Source organism: Panulirus ornatus, chromosome 15 (assembly GCF_036320965.1).
Source record: "Panulirus ornatus isolate Po-2019 chromosome 15, ASM3632096v1, whole genome shotgun sequence".
NCBI lineage: Eukaryota > Metazoa > Arthropoda > Malacostraca > Decapoda > Palinuridae > Panulirus > Panulirus ornatus.
The window spans coordinates 26,594,403-26,618,067 of NC_092238.1; the positions used below are offsets into that span (position 1 = coordinate 26,594,403).

A 23,665-nucleotide genomic window follows, 5' to 3' on the forward strand; every position below is an offset into this window, starting at 1 on the left:
ACATTACGAAGTGATTGATAACTCCTCTCAGAGATAGAATTGCGCCGTCTTTATTAGAAAGACAAAAGTTGGAGCGTTAATAATGGATGCATAAATTGACTCCACTGCCAAGGCTGTATACTTTGGATGGATTTTGTGATGCGTTTCAGTAAGGTTATGGGTTTGCTAGTCCGGGACCATGTATGTGAAGGAAGGTAATTGGGATCTGACATTAGACAGCAGGACAGAGATCTGCTTGTTAGGTTAAAACTGACAATGAATAAGATATTCTAAGGTCTTCATGATGGCAAAGATTAAGGAGGAATATTAGTACAGTGGGTAACTTAGGGCAAAATTACATAAGATATTATTCCAAAGGTGTAAGAATTATATGAAGTGCAGCAGTTTCAGTATGGTTCTGGCTGAGGTACTGACAGACTTCAGAGACTGAAGCACCAGTAATCACATTGGCATAAAAAGAGAAGAAACAGTGAGTATGAGGAGGAGGATGGGGGGAAAAAGGATGAAGTAAAGCAACAAACTAAAGTTAAGGAGGACTAGTAGATGGTGGAGGAGAAGAGTGAGGGCAGCTTGTGGTTACCTCCGTGGCGAAGGCCAGCCTTTTCCGCTCTCCACCCGACAGTGACTTGTCTTGGCCAGGGACACCGATGCGTGTGTTCTGTGCTTTAAGCAGCCCCAGCTCCTTCATTAGCTCGTTGATCCGCGACACCCTCTGCCGGTTGTTCCACCGACGGTCCATTCTCAGACGAGTCTAAGGAAGTTAAAATGTCATTTACTGAAACGTTTAGAACAAAATACTTCTTAATTCACCTTCTTTTCTCGTGTATCACAAGTCCAACATCCCAAAGTACATAGGATGGTGCTTCACTTGGTTCCTGAAGAGGTTTACATGCTACTGGTCAGTATACTTGGCTACCAAAAATAAAACTTTCATACCATGAAGGTGAGGTGCTCCTTGACAGTGAGAGAACCGACGAAGAGGTCATCTTGATGGACATAGCCGGCCAGAGAGGTCATGGCACGATTGACTCGACGGCTGTTCACCAAGATCTCGCCATCAACGATAACTCCCCCAGGGGTACGGTGGGCTAGAGCCGTCATCAAGGTAGACTTGCCCGCTCCACTGGTCATGAGATGAGGAGAGAGATATGTCAGCTCATTTCTCTTTCAGCCAGAGGAAGATGACTTATCAATACCGCTAGTGTTAGGTATATGATAAGATGTCTAAAAGTGGCTTTATTCAGTCATTAAAAGACTCGATTATATAAAGGAAAGACTTATTAATCATCTTGAGGACAGTTTCGGTCAGTATTCAAATTTTTACGTCTGTCTTCGAAGTCAGCGATTAAATGATATATGTTTTCTTGACATATGCTTGCTTGAAAATTACGTATATTTATATATATGCAGTAGGTTCGGGAATATGATAGTTTGGAAAACTTGTATATGCAGTGAAACAAGTCAAGAGCAGAAAGTCCAGGGATGAAAGCCAAGATATTCTCTTATTATGTAAAGAGATGGACAGGCCAGGTGTCCTAACATGAATACATGTTAACATTATAAAATTATGCAGCCTGAAGAGGATAATCTCTGTACCAAACAGTTCATGTAGCGATTCCTTATTTCATATGATTTCTAGAGAGAGAGAGAGAGAGAGAGAGAGAGAGAGAGAGAGAGAGAGAGAGAGAGAGAGAGAGAGAGAGAGGTGGAAAGAAGGAATAAGATTAAACAGTAAAAAGTTGTTCCTGCACAAACTTCGGTACTGCCACCAACTACTCCTGTTGTTTCATGTCTCATTAGCATCGGTGAACGTCACCTCTGTCGTGTGTTTACCATACAATGGATAATACAGCTCCTTCCCGTATCTCTGCTGATCTTTCAAAAAAAATTCAGTGCCATTTGGGCCAATCTGTTTTGACCGCGTGAGATTACTGCTAATGTTCTATGATGGATGGGGGACTGAAAACCTTTAGTTTCTCTCTCTCTCTTAATTCCACGGTGACGAATTCTTGCGTGATGTCATAGTGTGAGAAGACGACAGATGAAAATATGAGAGAGGAAGCCCTGCGTTTCCTATAACACCTCCTCCACACACATGCACACGCACCGTATCAGGTGACCTCACGAGTGTTTCATATCCAGGTGGTCATGTTACTCGATGGTTAAACATTGCCCAGCACCACTAGCTTCGTTTCTTTCCCAAGGAGAGACAACGACCTGATATTAATCAACTTCTATATATATACCTATTCAAGCCTAGCCACTGACCAAGCAAGGGTCCACATAGCTAAATCGGTGTTGCAAGCCGAATATACACCAACGCAGCATTGACTTAATGTAGTATCATGTTCAGACCGACACAGGTCAGTTGATTACACACGATGGTGTTTTAAAACTTGAATGTTATGATTTCTTTCTTTTTCTTTTTTGTATTCATTGCTCATGCCCTGAAAGATCTGTGGTGACATACGGAGAAGCTACGAACTTTTGAGTGGCAGGCCACTGAAGAAGCTTAACTCAGTCGAGGATATTATTTGTACCCGTATGATTAATAAACAGAAAATTATAAGAGACAAGGTTCTGCTTCCCACTTCAGTCAGGTCAAATGTTACGTAATGGAAAAATAACATTCATTATCCTGACACAGACCTCTCGCTGATTAGTGCATGCAAGCTTAGCTTACTCATAAGTCATGGAAAAAGTGGCAGCCGTGAGTCTGGTCTTTATCGCGAGATTACTAACACGAAAAAAAAAAAAAAATGTCAAGGTTCCATGTCTCTATGAAGCAACTGACTGCGCTGGTTTGTATTTATTTAAGTCCATCACTAGAATGAAGCCTGAGAAAAGGATATTTGTGTGTGAAAGACAATACTGAGGAAAGACGAGAGACAAAGATAGAATGGAAGTATGGCAATAGGAGAGATAGGGACATGAAGCACTTCAGGAACAACTCACACTCAAATAAAGTTTCCCAATGACTTCTTGCAAGAGATAATTGAGGGATGAAGTTCAAAAGCAGAAGATAATCATGATTAAGTACAGAAGACAGACGACAACGGGTTTTTTAAGGAAATTTTATACAAGGGAGCCTTATGCAAATTTCTTTAAAGAAGGATATGGCTGTTTGCGAATGATTCAGAAGAGGAAACAAAACAAGGGTGCAGACGAAGGCTCCCGAAGGAACTAGAGACGGATGCGAATGGAATGAAGTTCATATGGGAACAAAAGATGAACAGTACAAGAGAAACAAGATAGTTCACCTGCAGAGGATGAAAGTGGAAAGGGCCAAAGGGATTTGCGGGAATTAAGGGTCATGTGTTCAGTGGTAGAGAACTCACCTGGAGCCCATTAGCGCCACCAGACTTCCAGGTCGAACAGCGCCGGACACTGCCAAGAGAGGGATAGGATCATATCACTTTCCTGAAACAAGAGGTTCCTGCCATTCACTTAAACTTGGCCTTAAAGCACTGACATCAATAGATCTAACCTCACAAGTCTTTATTACCTGCTACTTCGCTATCTCGTCCGCTGGTTCAACAGTGTTTTGGTTGACACGTCCTCTGGCTCTCATTCTTTAGCTTACTCGTCCTTGACTAAACGGGTCCCTTGCCTCACCCGTCCTTTGATTTACTCGTCCTCTATCTCACCCGTCCTTTGGCAAACCGGTTCCTTGACTTACCCATCCTTTGGCTTAACCGTACTTTGATTCATCCATTCTTCTCTGTTCCACCCGTCCCTTCTGGTATCATATATCCCTCTGATGCAATCATCTTTCATTTACCCATCCTCTGGCCTGTCCGTCCTTTGGTTTACCCTCTGTTTTGAAACATGAAACATCGAGTAATGGACGTTGTACAGTCGACTTCATTGTATATTGAGATTCATAGGATGTGTAGATAAAGCATTTACAGTCACGAGTCACAGAAGGCCTACGGCGAAGACCTACACAAGGATATGCTTTAAGAGAGACCTGGGCGAGGCAAGGAGCTTAGAGAAGACGGGCGGGGGGGTTGGGCAACACGAGGGGCTTATTCAGTTTGAGGAGTGTGGGCAAAGCGAGGAGCTGGGGCAAGGCTGGGAGCTTGGGAAAGTCGAGGAGCGCGGGCAGGATAGGTTCCAAGCCTGCCATATAGCGTTACTTGTGGGCACAGCATCCAGTGTCTGCCGGTGACCACAGTCAAGGAGACCACGAGACCACAACTTGGCAAGACCATGGGGTGAGCCAGACCATGGGTCATGGCCTAAGCAAGACCTGGGGTCCATAATCATTGGTGTCATGGTCTAGGCAAGAGCTGCGACCATGAGCGGGCAATAGTTGTGAACCATGAGAGGCCAATAACTAGGAAGCACGAGAGGGAAATAACTAAAAGCAAGGACTGGGAAATAATTAGGGCCATGAGTGGGCAATAATTGGGACCATGAACGGGCAACAGCTAGCACCAAACATGAACAGCAGCTAGGACCAGGAATGACTAACAACTGACGTCAAAGCTGGTTAATCCCTTTAGGCTTCAGTAGTGTGTGACATACCTCGCTCACCCCAGATAATCCTGCAGACTCCAGAGAATTCTGGGTTACTCCAGATAACCTCAGTTGACCCAAAGCAATAATAGAGGCTCTCAAATATTCTGTCGTGACCCCCATACTATTACCGATGGCCCCCTGATAATCCCCGGTAATCCCTGATAATTTTCAGTGACCCTAGATAATCACTAGGGACCTCTGTTATTTGTCGATAACCTAAGATAAATTCATGGCGACGCTTGATAAACACAGACAACCCAAGATACTTCCCAGTAACCCTGGATAATCTCTAGTGACTCCAGACAATTTCTGATGACCCTTGTATCCCCTGGAGTTTCAGATACTCTCAGGCAGCCCTCAGATACTTGTCGACGACCCAGACACTCGCTGTTGACTCGAAATGTTCCATAGTTAACCCAGATATCCCATGTTGACCCCAGACATCCCATGGTGACCCCAGACATCCCATGGTGACCCCAGACATAACTTGATGATGATAAGACTTCCCTCGATAACTTCTAAGGCTTCTTTCCGTGTCCTAAGACGTCCCCTTGACCTACTATATTTCCCTATGACCTCGCACATCCTCCGGTAAACTCAAACATCCCCACTTGTCTTCAGACATTGTCGTGTGACCTTAACATTACTGTGACCTCGAACATTTCTTTTCGTTCCAAAACGAGAGGTTCTTATGATTGCTGCAAAGTGCAGAGGGCCAAGAAGCTTCCATAGTCCTGATTATCAACCCGCCTTCATTTCCGATTGCAATCACTGCAAAAATGTTGTTCGTAGATTGAGACGCACCTTCAAAAGATGAAAAATGCACTGACGTCACCTTAGCTAACAAATCCAACTGCTCCATATCTACGACTTTTGTAATTCAACCTTCCCTCCTCCTCCTCTTCCTGACGCTGCTCAGTCTGTAGCTATGATAATGCCACATCTGCAACTAAAATCTGGTCCCCCACTCTACCCCAGATAACTCTCGTACACCTTAAAAATCAATTCCTACCGACATAAGATATTGCAAATTAAAATAAGAGTATATGAGTCATTGCTAGTCTATTCGGGATGACTTAAACTTGCCACAGTCATCACCGGTTGCCTCAAAACATTGCCAGGTGATTAGCATTACTAGCTAAAACCCCAGATATGGCCTAGTTTTTCCAACCTCAGATATAGCCTAGTCTCTCTAGTTTACACAAGTAATACTCACTCCAACATAGGAAGATCTTCCGGGCTTACCGTTGTTCAGGACCCTCTTAAAAGGTCTCTGGTACTGGTGGTTCTTGAACCAGCCTTTCTTTTGGGGCACGTATACGCTCAGGTCCCGCCATGTGAGGGTGATGCCTTCTTCAGCAGACTTCCAAGTCCCGTATCCGAGGCCCGACTGCTTCACCATCCCAGTGTGGGACTCATCCTGCAGTAGGGGACGAATCAGTCATAAGACCAAGTAGTTAGGATAGTGTGTGTGTATGTGTGTGACTGGACGACGGGGATCTGGTTCCTTAAGGATGTGTGGGGAATATCTGCCACAGGAGTCGGTGGTGCGTGGGTGTGATGGTGCCTTCTAAGGAGAAGTGAAGGAGTAAGGGACATCTCGCGGAAGGTGATGGTCGAAGTACACAGTCGTCTGCTGCAAAGGGGTGATGTGGTGGGGTGGATGAGGGAAATTCTGTCGGTGGGTAGAGTCGTCAATGCGGAGGTAGCGGGCGATATTTTACGCTGGGAGGTAGTGCGAATCTCTTCCTCCAAAAGCAGATATATTACCATATATCTAGGAATGACGTACTAGTCAAAATTATCAAAATATTACCTCGCACGTCTTGTCAGCTATGGTGTATTTAGTTGCAAATTGATCTCTAAACTACTTTCTAAACTAAAAGCAAGTTTTATAAAGCTTCGATGCGCTATAACACTATGCATTGCGTCACTAGAGCAGGAACAGCGAGTGACAACAGCTTACAATCCGTCTCAACAGCATGCAGACTGTTACGACAACATACAGTCCCGTCACATCTGCAGAGAGTCCGTCACAGCAACGTGCAGTACGTCACAGCATCATAAAGTTCGTCACAGTAGCCATATCAAGAACATTTCTCGTTCAACGAAGCAACGCCTAAATCTGTACTGCCTACGATTTTACTACGAATTTATCTCATCTGAACACGATGCAATGTACAACACGGGCTGTCTACTCCTCGTGAGTGAAGGCCATCAAAACAACCCCGTACAGATACAGCAAGTCCAGAGCATCACCAAGGAATTAAAATGAACAAGCGAATAGCACAGTTCAACTACATATGTGCCTCAAACGCTAATAATGTCTTCTGTTCATGCACACATGACAAAGTGTACTACATACCTCAGAGCCAGTTACACATGACATCTCGCACTCCTTGGAAAAGAAAAGAAGTGAAATATAAACATTAAACAAATCTCGGAGTTGATTTACGAAGAAGAGATAAAGACACTGCAGGATGTATGTGTATAACTTTCTATTTACAATTAACTATTTCACCGACTATCTATCTGTCTATCTATCATCATTAACCCTGATTTAAAGGTGAAACTGCTTTTTCTTTGTCTCTTTCCACCACAGCTCCGCACAGACAGCCTCTCCGGTCTCCGAACGTATTGTATGTCACATCGCGATTTAAGATTACTGATGTTAGACAGAGAAAGGAATGAACGAGTAATCATAGATATAAGATAAGTTAAGATAACAGTTTACGCAAATTGTAGTTTTAAAAGATTCGAGAACTGAAAACGTAGACGTTAAATAGCCGAAACTGAAAACGAAGACATACGATATTTGAAAATTGAATTAAACAACTGAAAACAAATACAAGATAACCGAAAACGAGAAAACTGGATATTAGAGTTTGGCAAGTTAGAAAACGGTGCAGTTACAAAACAGGGATGGTGCAGACTGTGACGTTACAGGAACAAAACCAGTGTTACAAGGTTGAAATGTGACTATGTTACATATACTTAATATTTAAAAGATTTACCAGGTAATAATGACAGTGTAGAAAACAACTGACGGTATAAAAAGAAATTAGACTAATGGTAAGCAAAAGGACTGACTCATTAAAAAATAACGAGTAATGAAAAAAAGAAAAGAAATGAAGACTGATAGAGCAGAAAGGCTGCCTGAACAGAGATATACATGGCAAAAAGTCTGACCGGAGAAAGAAAAAGAATGACAGGGCAAAAGCCTGACTGGGTAAGATGACTGACAGTGTAAGAAGAACGAGTAAAAAAAAAAGTGCAAAATTGCGGACAGAGCAACAAAAAAAAAAAAAAGTGACGGTAAATAAGACTTGAGAGGGTATAAAGATTTACGAGTATACAAACTTACTATAACAGACTGACAACTTGAAAGAAGACTGATAGGGCAATAAGTCTTACAGGATTAAAAGGATGAAAGGGTAAAAAGCCTTGCAGTAATAGGATGCACAAGTAATGTGGGATAAGATTAGCAGGTAAAAGACTCAAGGAAATGATGATTGCTAGAGGTAATAAGTCTCATGGGTTCATAAGACTCAGTGGGTAATAAGACCAACAAGAAATGACTAACTGAGCATCAGGACTTACAGAGTATTAAGTCAAGCGATACGAGGCCTTATAAGGTAATAACACTCGGGTGCAAGACTTACACGGTAATAAGACCCAAGCTGTAATTAGATCCATGTGCTAATGAGACCGACTCAGTAATAAGGCATGTGGGCTAATAAGACCTTAGGATCATATCAGACCATGGTACTGGGGTAACAAGACATCATCAAGTTCATAAGTGACAAGATAATTTACTTCAGAGAGTTAGTTTACTTATATACCTAAAATGTTATGAAAAAAGTGTATGAATCACGTTAATAAACACGATATCTCAGAAGCTAAAAGGTTGTAACTCAGAAAAACATCGCAGATTAGCAGGCCGGGAGAAATTGAATACATAAGGAAGAAGACGTATGAGAGATTAGAAAATGAAATCACAGGAAATTAGAAAACAGATCAAGATGAATGCTCAGTAAACCAGACTGTCTTAAATTGTGGATGAATGAAAACCGCAGAACCATGAGATTAGTTCAGAGATAATGGTTCGTGCACAGCAAGGATGACAACCATATATATATATATATATATATATATATATATATATATATATATATATATATATATATATATATATATATATATATGGGAGTAGTATTACATAAAGGAAAAAATATACAATTACGAACTGTTGACTAAGAGAGTTAGCCATATAAGAATCAGTAATACAGCCTAGCCGTTAATGTGCATTTGAGGGCGTAAGTTGTGTTATGAGCACAGACAGTCTGTTACAATTCTCTTAGGTGGTACAGACAACATGTCTGCTCCTCCATTGTAAACATGTAAATTATACCGTGTGAAATAATTACTTTTTCCTGTCATCTTGGTATCTTATTGTTTACAGTGGTAGAGGCACCTGCAACAGACAACCTCTTGTGTCACAGTGATCAACGTTGCAATATTGTTTGTACTTACCCTGAGGAAGTCGCCGGAGTAGGTATCCGAGCCGGAGGATTGGTAGATGTACTGCTGGGAGCCAAGGAGAGAAGCCCGCTCCTCCTGCTGCTCCAGCCCCATCATGGGCACGTTCCTGAAGAAGGGGACACCCAGTGGATTAGGATTTCCAGCCATACCAAACTCCTCCGTTGGAAGAGATCGGCGGCGAAGATTTGAGTCTTCGCTGCTCAGTTCGCTTCCCTGGTCACTCATCGTTCCTACCACACTCCTCTTTCTCTCTGGCAACTACACAACTACATTAAGTTCCGACATGGAACGGGTCATGAAGCGTAATCGATTTTCAGGCTGCGGAAGAGTGTGTAGCGAAGCGAGGTTGGTAAACACTTAACTCAGCCATTCACCCTCAGTCATTAAGTCTCCACGCCACTTGTGAACACAGGCTTAAAGCCACCAAGGAGTGTGGACGACGGCGGACGAGCGAGCGTGGAGATCACGACTGGAGCAGAGCCTCGTCGTGAGAGTAGCGGCGGCCGAGTTGGGGATCAAGTAACACGATCCGAAGACCCCGCCTCTCTCAGGTGTGGGTCAGACGTAACTTCCCTCACTCCCCCCTACATTCCGACACCCCTTAGAACTCATGCTCATCCCCACTGGTTCTCCCGTGCACGTCAGTACGTCTCAGGTGATGTCAGCACACACCACAAACGCCCAGGGTGTGAGTGAGGCTGCTTGAGGGATTGTGGAGGGTGAGGCGAGCATTGGAGGTGCTATACGCGCAATGGGGACGACTCGCGCATGTAATCCCAGCACAGGTGGGATTCTCGTAATACAAGACCCGCCCCGCCCCAGGTCGCTCCTTCAGCTGCGCCTCCTCCCGTCGCTTCTTGGGTCATGCTATAGTCGCTAGAGTCACGTCTTGTCATAAGGTCATCTCAGACGTCCTATTCACGTCAGTATGTTAGTCATGTTGGTCTAAGTATACTGCTAGATGCAGTCCTCTTGTATCGTTAATCTACGACGTATCTTACTGTTTGACAGTCTTGTCGCTCTGCTTGTCAATCATGTCATACTGCTTGACGGATATTTCATGGTGCTCGCTAAAGTAATCTCAAATTTTGTGTTCCAATCATGTTTCATCTCTGCTAGCAGTTCAGTAATACTGTTTCGTATACTGACATCACACAGCTTCTTCCAGTCATGTCACTATGTCCCTCTTTGTTACAGGCAAGTCATGCTACTTATGATGGTCATGCTACCTGTTACAGTCACATTAAATGTTACGAACACTTTATGCTGTCAATCATAACGCCACACTGTTTGGTATGGTGGTTTGCGCCCTGCATCGTACTATGTTATCATCATAGTGCCAGTTATAATTATATATGATATGGTATATTCACATAGGCATAATTAGGTCTTTGAACTTGTTATCGCACCATCGAATTAGTGGTTAAAGTCGTATCAAATCCCCAGGCACCTTGATGATTTCTCCTGCTTCTCACAACAATGTTGCTGCCCTCAAGGGCCACAAAGACGTTTGGATATCACCGATAACCTGATTTAATGCCGTCTTGACAGACCACAGGGAAACAGTTGATTCCCTTCGAACGCCTCTTTACATTTGCACCTGATGGTAAATCCAAAGAATGAACATTGGTATGAGAGACACTGCTGTCATAAATAATGACTGATTTTTGCAAAATAATCCTAGGTACTGATTTTTTCATGTGCCCATCTTCTAGACAAACATTAAGGCCCTCTCCTGGTCTCCATACGTCAAAGCATGACCATAAATGTAGCAAAATACTTTTAAGTATTTTGGTCTGATTCGCAGTTGTTTTTCCAGCTCACAGACAGGAAACGCTAAGTAGCAATCGTTACATATTTTCTTGAATGATTTCTCTGACAAGAGTCTAATAAAACTAGACTGATAGTTTAACAACAGGAGACATGTAATTGCTCTGGCTTTAAAGATATTACGAATATTCGAGATCTCTAAAGTTAAATGTTTAAGAAAAAAAAAAGATTGTCGTAATTGATGAAAACTGGTTAACAGTATAAAATAACCCGGTAGATTTCTTACGTCTTGATATACTTATCTTTCCCCCTGATGAAGCCAGTTTTTAACTGATTACTTCAATCCGCGACTTCTCACAAATATCCCCAGTGTGTGATTCAGGCACGAATATACATGAGTTATGAACACGTCACCCTGACTCGTATAGCACTTTCATCATATGAATGAAACTATGTGACTGTATTATTGCCTTTAAACATAAAATGCCTCTATAGGAGCTATTGATGTAGTTGTAAATTATACTAAAAACTATAAATTGTATTAACGTGTTTCCACATTGTCAAATCAAAGAAAAGAAAATCCTGTATGTCCTTATTAAAAAAAAAAATCCAGTTTCATAGGTCAGTTGCTATAATGTAGAAGACTTATTGTATAATATCTTCACCAGAAATTATTATTATTATTATTATTATTATTATTATTATTATTATTATTATTATTATCATTGTTATTATTATTATTATTATTATTATTATTATTATTATTATTATTATTATTATTATTATTATCATTATTATTATTATTATTATTATTATCATTATTATTATTATTATCATTATTATTATTATTATTATTATCATTATTATTATTATTATTATATTATTTAAGATACATTTGCAGACTAACACGCATGTCTGGCTCCCTGTCACACATATTCCTCCAAGGCTTCACCACCTACACTTGCAGGGTTTCATGTAAGAGCAACTGTGGGGAGACGTTGGCTCACAACACCGTCTTACCAGACTAGGCCAAGATAGGATTCACCCAATAGTTTCCAGTTATTCAAAACCGAAACCCTATATCCAGTTCCTCGTCCTGAGATAACCATTCATTAGTTTCTCATTACTTTCTTTTAGGTAGACAAGAATATTATCTGTGACGCAGAGTTTGATAACATTTTATAATGCGTGACAAATAGGATTATTCACGGAACATGATCTTGAAGGGATGGGAGTTGCCAGCAGATATACACAGTATTGCCTAAACAAGACTATTGTCTAAACAAGGTACATGTAGGCAAAGCTTTGCGTGCATAGATACATGACTTTCGTAACTTTTCCGATATGGAAAATAAAGGGGGGAAAAAGGACAATGCAATGTCAGCAGGAAGCATATGCTACTCAAAATGAGAATAGTAACCCTAAAAAAACTTTATATGCTCATGTTAGAGGCAAGAGAGTCGATTACACATTACTTACAGAAAACGGCGACTTGGTTCGAGCCAATGAAGCCGATGCAAAGGTCTTAACTGATTCTCTTTTTCATCCTTATTTACCCTTGAAGGCATACCTCGTGTTCCAGCTCGGGACCCATTGCTAGAAGATGATAGCATTTCGTTAACATTTTGATATATATGATGAATATTACACTGTCAGCATTAAGCGAAATAAAAGTGAATGAAAATGTGAAATCTTGATGAGATATATCCGAGATCAGTGAAAGCAGGCTGATATGAGACAGGTAAACCCTGGACTGCTCTTGTAAACGAATCATTCCCCTTAGAAAACGTTCCATGGTATTGGAAGTCTGCCGTTCACAGATATTCGAAAAAGTAATGTCCCTCCTTGGATAATATCGGTCAGTTTGTCTGTCATACGTAGGTGTCCAATTTCTGGAAAAACCATCTTTCGAGGCAAGTTTTTTAATAACAACATCACCTTTTTGACTGACATTTCGAAGCATAGTGTCAACACAAGCGTTCATGTCTGATCAATCTGTTAGATTTGTGTTGATAAAATGAAGATATGAACAGAAAACGGTTAATGTTATCCATTTAGATTTCCAGAAAGTACTTGATAAAGCAGTGAAACAGGTGAACAAAATCTAAGGCTACAGAGGTAAGGAATTCAAATCTAAGACGTTAGTCCTCTCTTTCCACGTCACTGATGCGTTGGTGGCAATGGTGGTTGTCGAGTATTGATGGTAGTGATGATGCAAACCCATCGTGGTGTGTGGGTGTGTGTGTGTGTTAGAGGGTGGAAATGATGTTAAAGTTACGAGGGTTACAAAGGAAATCAAACAGCAACAGACCACTGGACCCTTTACAGGCTGTTTAACATAATGGCTGAGATTATAAACGAAGAGAATAATGTGGTACGAGGACAAAATAATATTAAACAAATGACTCGAGGAAAGCCGTTGATGAATCCATTTATCAAGGTACCTCTTAACATCTTTTCTAAGTTCAAGAATTTGAAGTCGTTCGATCGGCTCTCGCTCAATTTGTCTCAGTATGGGAATCATTCATCCTGGAAACTCGCATTCATTATCCACATTGTTTTTTTCCACGTTTTCTGCAAGTAGCGCGACCAAAACTGACCCCAGCATTTATGGTTGGAACGAACAAATGAATCTTAATAAGGACTATTCATTTCTTAGATTCGAAGGCCCTGCTATGAAGCCTAATTTCTTTTCCTTTTTACTACTTATAGGCACTACTTACTTGGCTCTGGGCCATCAGAGATTATTACACTGAAGTCTTTACTTCCATTTACGCTTTGCAACGCAACACAACTCATACTGTAGCTTTGTCTTTTCGATATTCCTACCAGTGTGTAAAACTACGAACTTTTCGACATTAAACTATTCATTTGTCACCTATGACCCCAGTCATCGTCATCTTGTAACTGTGGACTTTCAGTATCTGATGCAACTTTATTTCCCGCCTCATAATCGTCTGAAAATGTTGACACCTTACAACTCAGCATACGATCAGTCTCATTAGTCTATAATGAGAAAGAGAACCAGTCCCAAGACATGCCCCTGAGGCACACCTCTCGTTGCATCTAATCATTCTTAAAGATTGATTCTTTTTTGCCTACGTCCAGTCAAACAATCTTCTAACCAATGAAGTACAATTCCATCTGTTCCATGCGACTTGACTGTTGCTAGTAACTTTTGATGTTCCACTTTATCAAATGCTTTCTGAAAAATCTAAGTAAACGACATCATCCATTTTACTTTCATCGTGTGCTTATACAAGCAAACAGGTAGACTTGTCAAATATGATGGATTTCGTCGAAAACCATGAACACGACATCGAGGATTTTAACAAACCATCACCATGCTTGATACCCATCTTCACCCCCAAGCACGCTAGGGTAAACAACACTACAAAACCCACAGATCTTGCTTACATTGTACCTGTCCACCTGTGTCTTCACTCTGTTTCTACTGTTGTCGTTTCGTTAACTAGTCGCAATCATACTCCTAAGAAGAGGCAGCGAAAAGAAACCACTTGCTATTCAAGAACCGATCTCCTGCAATTATTTTGATCTGCAAAATGCCTGAAAGTGACGACAGAGAATGTATGAAAGGAAAGGAAAGTGATTATCCCCTGTACTCACGTTCTGAAAGGGTATATAGGCATTGTGGCTCGATGATGTCCGCTGGGGACTGAAAAACACTGGCCAGGTCGTAGAAGTGATCACTGCTGGTGTTCCCGTATAGTCACTGCTGAGGTACGCAAACACGCTTAGTCAAGTGTACTTACTGTTGAAGTACACACACACACGCACACACATAGACACATGTACACCGAGTCAAGTGTAGTCACTGGTCCAGTGCACACACACACCCACACATACACACAAAGTTAGGTGTCGTCATTGGTGCAATGGGCAGATTTTCATGGTCTATGGTGCAGTCACTGGCGAGGCACACGTACAGTGATGGCGAGTCGTTCACTCCTGAAACAGTGAGTTATGTGTCGTCACTGGTATACCACATACAAACAATGAGTCAAGTGTCGTCCACTAATGCAGTGCTCACATCCTCATGGTCGGAGGCGTAATGGTGTGTAGCTTCGGTTGTTGCTGCCGTCTGACCTCAGCTTCCCTAACCACAGACCACGCCACTTTTACCACACCTGTCACCAGTCTGTCATGAGAGTAAGGAGAGCCAAGTCATGCTTCTGAAAGTCATTTTACTGTGATCGTGTTTGATGGCCCAAGTAGACACTCTCTCTCTTTTGAATAGTCTTATATCTGTGGTTCTGCGGTATGGGATAAGTACTCTAGCGCGACGCTGTTGGGAGGGAGTGTCACAGGAAATGTCTAAGGGGGTGTGTGGTCCTATCCAGGGATGCGACAGTGTCTCGTGCTCTCAGATCGCTGTGGCAGGTGTGGTACTGTCTGGAGGGAGTGACAATATTCGGTGGCCGCCAGTGTCCAGCAGGGACGACACTTAGTTGGTGGGGTAAATCCGTCTAATGGGTGGGTTCATGTCACGTTTCTCTCCTCCCCCATACCCACGCAAGCTTACGTATCCTCCCTTCGCTCAACACCAACACCAGTCCCTCTCCTCCTCCTCCTCCTCTCGCGGGTCCGTCGCACCCCCGGGAGTCGGGTGTCACCCAGCAGCCCCCACACTATACCCTGGAGAGTACATCTGTGACCACAAGAGTCTCCCCTGCACCGAGGATTGAAATTACACTTTCTTCATTATGTGGTGCTCTCTCTCTCTCTCTCTCTCTCTCTCTCTCTCTCTCTCTCTCTCTCTCTCTCTCTCTCTCTCTCTCTCTCTCTCTCTCTCTCTCTCTTGGGCGAGTTGAGACAGTTTAGCCCGACGTCAGCTTACACTCTACGTAAAGTGTGGTTATATAAAGTATTAAAACAAAGAAAACAGTCATAGCTATCATTACCAAAGGTTTATACGATATACTGACACAACATTTATTTATTTATCTATTTTTACCAAGTTTCAGACAACCTGGTCACTTTATTCAAACTAGGATGCCTTTGTGTATGTCAATGATATTTTAAGAATTAGGACGTATGGTAAATCACTCACACATGACCTTGACATCTAGCAATCGCATCACCTCAAATCTCTGATCGTAATCTACATTACCAAACTGCTTCATTGGTAAGACAGGTCAAATTCTAAATAGTAACAAGTAGTGATGGTACTTCGCTCAAGAGATTGAAGTGTCGGCCTCTTTCCCTGAGAGACAAACAAATTACACTTCACATCACCGACCACGTCGTATTATATACATAATTCCGGATGAATGGCAGCACGAGCATTAGGATAGTGTACCCAAAAAAAGCCAAAGAAAATGGTTATTATACTCACTAAGAAAATGAATAGCATGTAGGAGAAACTATATTATGGAAACATTGTTTTTCTATTATGAGCAGTTATTCTGCTCAGTCCATTTCTAGAACGAAGAGATTGTCGCGCGTTAAGTTGCGAAAATCTTGTAGTGTTCTTGAGAACTTATATATAGACTTCCTCGGAGTCTGTGCAATTTTAGAGAAAATTGCTTTAGATAACAGAGTCTTTCTTCAACTATTCATGAGCGACTGAAATGGTTTTGTTGCTCTTCTTTGTGTACTTACCAATTTTTCTTGAAGCAGAAATATAAAAAAAGCAGAAAATACGCAACTTCATTAACGTTTGTACTGCTTCGAGTTTCCATGGCAATCGCACAGTTAACTGGGAACAATAACAATTGATGTCATGCACCATCGAGGATCCGCCTGTTATCCCATGAAATTCTGCACGATGGACCAATCATATCTCCAAATCCCCAGGCCATGAATACGCGTCTTAGAGAAGTATTTACCGAAATGAATCACTAATCGTTTCTTCCGTCGTAATTATATAGTTTGTAGACTGAATGTCAGTAAAGGGCTTGTATGCGAGGCAAAGAAAAAAAAAGGTTAAGGAGGGTATCTTGATTTCTAACACTTAGTACAATATTCATACATCAAAATAACATATAAACAAAAGAGTCTTTGAACAAGTCTCACTGACTCATATGAGCCTCTACCGTGGAACAGATGCATGATGCTAATGAGTTCATCATTACCAAAGAGATAGTGTATATATATATATATATATATATATATATATATATATATATATATATATATATATATATATATATATATATATATATATATATCAAAACCCTTCATACATTGCATCATATACGGTGATAATATGATCAAGACTGGTAAACTGAGATTCTGGGGCGAGACCCAGCTGTTTTTTCTGTCTTAGTTCTCAAGGTGCCCCGACTCAGGATATTTACCCTGTGACGGCACACGAGCCATCGACTGGCAGACAACCTGTTGAACCGGTTATGATAATACTGAGGGTCCTGATATACTCGGCAAGGTCTGTGATCGCTGGCTCTGTCTTAACGAGACGGCGTCAGACGAATTTTCCTTTTTTAAAAGTTATAAGACATGAAGGAATTGTTGAGGAAAGAAAAAGAAATAGATGAATAAATAATTCTTGCATCAGTCATCATCTTAACATGTTCACATTCTTATCCTCTATCTACATTTACATACATGTACAAAGATGTATATATATAGACTTGAGTGTGAACGAATGTGGCCTTTGTTGTCTTTTCCTAGCGCTACCTCGCGCACATGAGGGGGAAGGGGTTGTTTTTCATGTGTGGCGAGGTGGCGATGGGAATGAATAAAGGCACAGTATGAATTATGTACAAGTGTATATATGTATATGTCTGTGTGTGTATATATATGTATACTTTGAGATGTATAGGTATGTATATTTGCGTGTGTGGACGTGTATGTATACACATGTGTATATGGGTGGGTTGGGCCATTCTTTCGTCTGTTTCCTTGCACTGCCTCGCTAATGCGGGAGACAGCGACAAAGCAAAATAAATAAATCATAAATAAAATTAATATAATATATATATATATATATATATATATATATATATATATATATATATATATATATATATATATATATATATATATATATATATTCAGAGTTTCTAATTTCGGTTCAAAATTCAATTCCAAGATTCCCCACTTCTCTTCACAAGTCTTGAATAGAAAAGTGATAGACAGTCGATGGAATTATTTTCCACTGACCGTCATCACACGCACAACCATCCTGAATTCTGACGTCCATACCATTTTGTTTGGCATTACACAAAGAAGGGCGTATGTGCAAGATGAAGTAACCCGAGTCCCGTAGAATGAGAAGAAACTGAGGATATTTTGTTCACTTCCAAGCTAGCCTTCCCTAATGAGTGGTACGCCACCTTAATAGAAAATGTTGTTGCCTCTCAGCTTTGGTTATTTTATTTCAAAGTAGTCGCGAAGTTTTAATCCAAAGGGCCACTTTCTATGAGAGTCCTAGCGTTGCCAAACAACTTTCTAAAACCTCCTGTAGCCCAAGAGTTTTACTAATCTTATTAGCAAGGAAATACAGACTCCTTGGAGTACGGAGATCTTCGATGAGACCGTACCACCCATTCTAAAGACTCGCTAAAGGTAAACTTCGCTTGCAGTGTAACCTCGAGTATGCGGAGTCCGGTAACATTACCGGGCGTGATTTATGTGCATCACATGTTATTTGAATCATTCTAGCTTGGTATACTGATTTATTTTGTGCTGTAACGTTACTGTAGTGCTTAGAGAATACAATAGATATTGCGAAGCGTGAATTGGAACGTATTCTTCGATATTAAATGATAGATAAAGTGATAGCAGTGATGATAATTCATATCAGGAATAGTGTGGGGTTAAGCAACGTATGTTATACGCTTATAGAATATGAATAGAACTTTTGTAAGCCTCAACTAACTTCCTTCAAGACCCGAGATGTATGGTGAAAATTACCAATATTAAATTCGTCTAGTGCTTGATGGCTTGAATTGTCTTTTGTAGGGAGGTTTGGTGCTGGCAAGAACTGCCGTTCCGTCTGACTCTTGTTTACAGTACCTGGCAGTTACTGCTGTGCAAATCCGTGGTTACCACTGGAATATTTCAACTAACATATTCATCAATGAGAAAAAATTGGTCTCTTTGAAAGGTTAGTTGATGTTCTTATTAGTAAAGCTGATTTTTTTTTTTTTTTTTTTTACAAGTGTCTCACATGCTTTTACATGTCAACTCCACGTTTTCCAAAATATTCAAAATCCTCGCTAGTGTCGCCAAGTACCGAATAAACTATAATGCTGCGAATCCTGCTCCTGCGTAACTCTTATTGTATTGTACAGTAAAATCACTTGATGTTCAAAGCTTGTTTCGGTGCATGACAAAAAATACGGAGTGAGAGTGGTGAGGGTTCGGGGATCAGGGAAAATCTGAATTGTCATAAATAATAATAATAATCCATCAAACCTAGGGAAACTTTCCTCACCTAGCAGCCGAGATTCATCGGAATTTTCATTATTCTTGTCAAAATACACCAGAATCACACATCACAACATTGTGGACATTCTGACCACAGACTGGCTGCATGCTCCAAAACTCCCTACAACCCATGTTTTACGCAGAAGGGCAATATATTCATGTTGATATAATTCTGTTATTACTATCGGCTGCTTGGGAAGGTTACAGGAATTCCCCATAGGTTCTGATCATTCTTTACACTCAGTAGTCCCCAGATTTTCAATTATCTTCATACCCCTCACCACTACGATATCTAAAAAGATATCGTAGCTTGAAAGTATGCTCCACCACTCTTATGCTATCTTATAAACACTACAATACTTTGAGTTTATAAGAGTCGTGAAGGTAACCAGCTGTATTGCTTAAACATGTTTTGAATTTATTACCTGGGAAGTTTTGAAGTTTTGAAGTAACCGCAGAAAAACTATTTATGACACATGTTCTGTTGAAATGCTACACGACGCACGGCTATGCTTTCGTTCAGACGGAGTTATCAAAAACTAATCCCACAGTTTCCCTCATCTTCGTCACTGTATTCAACTGATGACCGTCGCACTGGCATTATAACCCGAATTAGCCCTCTGCTTTTTTGACCGAGAATTATTTTAGAACCTTACGGGTGACCACTTCTCCACTAACAGCGTTCTGTGTTGGGTTGAAATGGCTATTTCACAGCTTTATCGAGGCATGATCTATACACAACCCTTACCTGCTCGACCGCAGCCAAGTATACCAGATCAAATTAGTCAAGCCCTCAGACCAGTACAATAATTCTACTTAGGTAAATCACTCTCAGTTATTGGTACGGTCATTATAAGCATAATATCCATCACTGCTGAATCACCTCGCCTCACCTGTTGTCTGCGATAACGTGATGATGATGAAGATGGCACAGACGTAGCTGGTAGATAATTGATCTAACCTACATACACTGCTGGGGTGCAGAGGACGAACTTTTAGATAAACAAGCTCTGCTTCACTCAGCTCTTTCCACGTCCGCTGCTTGACCGTAACTGACTCGTACTCACTGCACAAGGTGACGTGCTGACCTTGGTAGAATAACCATTGTGTTACACATTAATGATAACTAGTACAGAAACTTTCGATGTTCCTATGAACGTGTTCTTGTACACTTATTTGCATTATGGGCAAACGAACACCACATACGCAAAATGTAGCTTGCACGGAAGAAACTAAAAAATGATCAATACTACATTTAAGTGCTTTAGATTTGTCATCAGACAACTTCATACTTTCATAATACTTTGAATATCAACTTAAATTCAAATTTTCAGCGATCCATATTTAACCGGATGCTGGTTACAATCACTTTCCATTTGAGTTGCTTTTATAACTTAACCTCTCCGGAGTCTCGGCTTTGCTGCCTCCTTTCACATGGTCGATTTTCGCTCTCTTGGATTGATATATCAGTAAACCGGTTGTACCTCGACTTATCCTGTTCGTATCGTGTGTGTGTGTATAATTATCTTTTTAGTCATATATTAGTGCTGTACGAGGAGTTTTTCTATTCATTTGTTTTTTCTTCTTAACACGTGTTGCCCCGGCTCTTAACCTGGAATATAGATATTCATGCCTTGGATGGAATTAAGGAGAGACTGGATGCTCACATACACATATGAATGCTCATGGATACAAATCTTACTATATAAGCCATGTGTTTGTGTGCAAGTGTGTTTCAAGTCATTTTGAGACGGTCTAGAAAAATGACTTACGTCATTCCTGATCAGGTTATTCTGCACAACTTTTTAGTTCATAGCAATGGAAACCATATATATATATATATATATATATATATATATATATATATATATATATATATATATATATATATATATCATACAAGCCTCCAACAGGCAGGATCGAACCCTGGATCCCTGCGTGGCAGGCGTGAGCTTTGCAGCTAGGTTATGATCGGGTTTGATTTTTGCTGTTGGAGGTTTGTATGATATTTGGAAGTGCGCTTTCACATATATATATATATATATATATATATATATATATATATATATATATATATATATATATATATATATATATATATTGTAAGAGGTCACTGTGGTGCTGATAACCACGAAGAAAATGAAACTATAAGTTCCCAAGTGCACTTTCGTGTAATGATCACATCATCAGGGGTGATACAAGAATGAGAAAAAACACATAGAACAATCAGCTGGTATCAAGGAAGAGACGTAGTTAAGACGCCACTGGTAAATAAGCGTACCAACGCTTGTTTACCATTGTCGTTGTAACTACGTCCCTTCCTTGTATATCAACTGACTGTTCTACGTCTTCTAACTTATTCTTGTATCTCCCGGGACGATGTGATCATTACACGAAAGTGCACTTGGGAACTTATGTCGAACGTATTTCCTTTTCCAATATCTTATTTTTACGGTGATGCCAGATCTCAATTGTGTGAGTAATAATTCATAATGAACTCCAGTGTGTGTTTAGATAAGAGTTTGGATACCATTGTTATGGTAAATATTAATGTACCAGCTGAATCACATATACTTACATGTATTAATTATATGTACCTCAGTCGGCTCATTCGCTGCTCAGAATAAACGTGTATTGGGATGACACCAAAGGTTTCCATTTCACAACTTCAGAAATGTGTTATCATAGATGTTGGAGACACGACAAGCGTTTCAGCAGATCCAAGGCTGTTAAGGATTAAGAAATACTGATGAATAAAAAGATTTGATCACTGGTATGTTTAGAGATTGTATCAAAGCCAGACTGAAAGAACATGGAAGAAATATCATGTATCATGGAGAACCTGTTACAGTCTTTTTTTTTCTGCATAACTATCACTAGAACTCTGGGAAACAACATCCTACTATGGAAACAACATTCTAAATCATGAACATCTCATGTCCCCTTCACTCTAGGTAGTTCAACTTTCCAAAGGCCTGTTACACCCATTGCTGTTGGATTTCTCCTCCCGCACCAGTACCAGAGATATTTTTAGGAATATATCCCCCATCCGTCCTTTGTACCTTCGACCTTTACTTAGTGTGAGGAACAGGCTACGAAACAGGTTGAGGTTTGGGAGATCAGATTGTAAAAAGTTGGGGAAGGTTAGGGTTGAGCGGGATTTGAATTATCATGGTTGGAGGATATTTACAGTTGCCTTGTCTCCTTTAGTCCTTTCTTAAGTTCGTAGTCATTTCTTCTTCAGTCTCTCCTTAATTCCATCCCAGATATTATCTAAATATAATCTATGACGAAATGGTATGGTAGAATTCTTCTTTTTTGATATGTCTTGTGCCAAAGAATTAAAAGAAAAATGCCTTTAAAAACTTTTTTCTTCGGCCGTGTGCACACTGGTTGTACCTGAGTCACCATACTGGTTTTTTGTACCCTAGCCCACGGTTGCTGGTGTTCAGCCTGTACTGCTACTTTCAGTACTGTTTGCCCAAGTTCGAGGATGCCGAGAACCCAGGAAGAAATCGACTGCTTGGACATGGCTTCTGGTGAAGTGATGGTGAAGAAGAAAACACTTGTCGGAGTGACTCCCAAAGGGTCGTGTTTGAAATGATCTCCTCCCGCCACGTCTTGACTCTTCCAACATACCCTCACGTTCCCATCCCGTAAGCTGAACAACTCACAGTAACCTCGCGTAGAACCTCAGATCACCTTCACCAGGCATGTTGTCGTCATTAAGCTTCGATCAGGTCAAGTTCGAAAGCGTCTCGCGGTAGGAGACTCGTCTCGTGACCTTGTTTTATATGAGATGGTCGTCACCAGAGTAGGTGTCCATGAGATACAAGGGCGTTTCCGAAGCCCAGGAACGGTTTGCAATAGACTTCTTCACTCTTCGCTGCTAACACGAAGGTGGTGTTGTCAGTATCACTGGAACCATCTCATAGCATGATTGAAATACCTTTGCAATCGATTCAATCACTTTCAGCTTCTCCATTACCTGATCCAAAGCCCTTTTTCTGTTTCTACGACCCTATCAGCTGTCGTGTATTCTGTACAAGTTCTACCATCAAGGTAGGATTTCCTACGTGTATTTCTATAATGAATTATTTATCCGATACATTTTTCTCTCCTCAGTCATTACCGAATTTGTCCTTTGAATCCTTATAATCCTGCATATTTTGTTCATTTGAGCGGTCCTCCTTTAAAGGGGCCAAATTCATAATCCATACATGTGGGCCGGTATAAGTGTCTTATTATCAGTGCTTTTGACGCACTTCACTCCTAAGACTTTTCATTCTTTCGAATGTGAAAGGGCAATCGGCACCATCACACAACATGGAACGTAATATTGAAGCTATTCATTGTCTCTAAAACAACTTTGGAACTTATGGTGGAACATCCAGCAAGCATCTCTCCTCAGCCAACT

The 23,665-nt window shown here is 40.8% G+C and overlaps 1 protein-coding gene across 8 annotated transcripts in view; it reads right to left on the reverse strand.

Annotated features, from left to right (window-relative positions):
- LOC139753779 (protein scarlet-like) overlaps positions 1–20,280 on the reverse strand; it is a 46,981-nt gene extending 26,701 nt beyond the window's left edge. Inside the window, exons 1-8 of one of the 8 annotated variants that reach the window (XM_071670636.1) lie at positions 20,142–20,280; positions 12,316–12,432; positions 9,058–9,172; positions 6,890–6,922; positions 5,770–5,944; positions 3,339–3,387; positions 937–1,123; positions 581–751 (exon numbers count right to left, since the gene is read on the reverse strand). In XM_071670636.1, the coding sequence (XP_071526737.1) occupies positions 581–751; positions 937–1,123; positions 3,339–3,387; positions 5,770–5,944; positions 6,890–6,922; positions 9,058–9,172; positions 12,316–12,404 (819 nt within the window). In that variant the 5' untranslated portion in view covers positions 12,405–12,432; positions 20,142–20,280. Of the gene's footprint in view, positions 1–580; positions 752–936; positions 1,124–3,338; positions 3,388–5,769; positions 5,945–6,889; positions 6,923–9,057; positions 9,786–12,315; positions 12,433–14,463; positions 14,876–20,141 lie in introns of those variants that run through there. The other 7 variants (XM_071670640.1, XM_071670638.1, XM_071670639.1 and 4 more) reach the window with 7 other exon arrangements.
- Between the last annotated feature and the right edge of the window lie 3,385 nt (positions 20,281–23,665).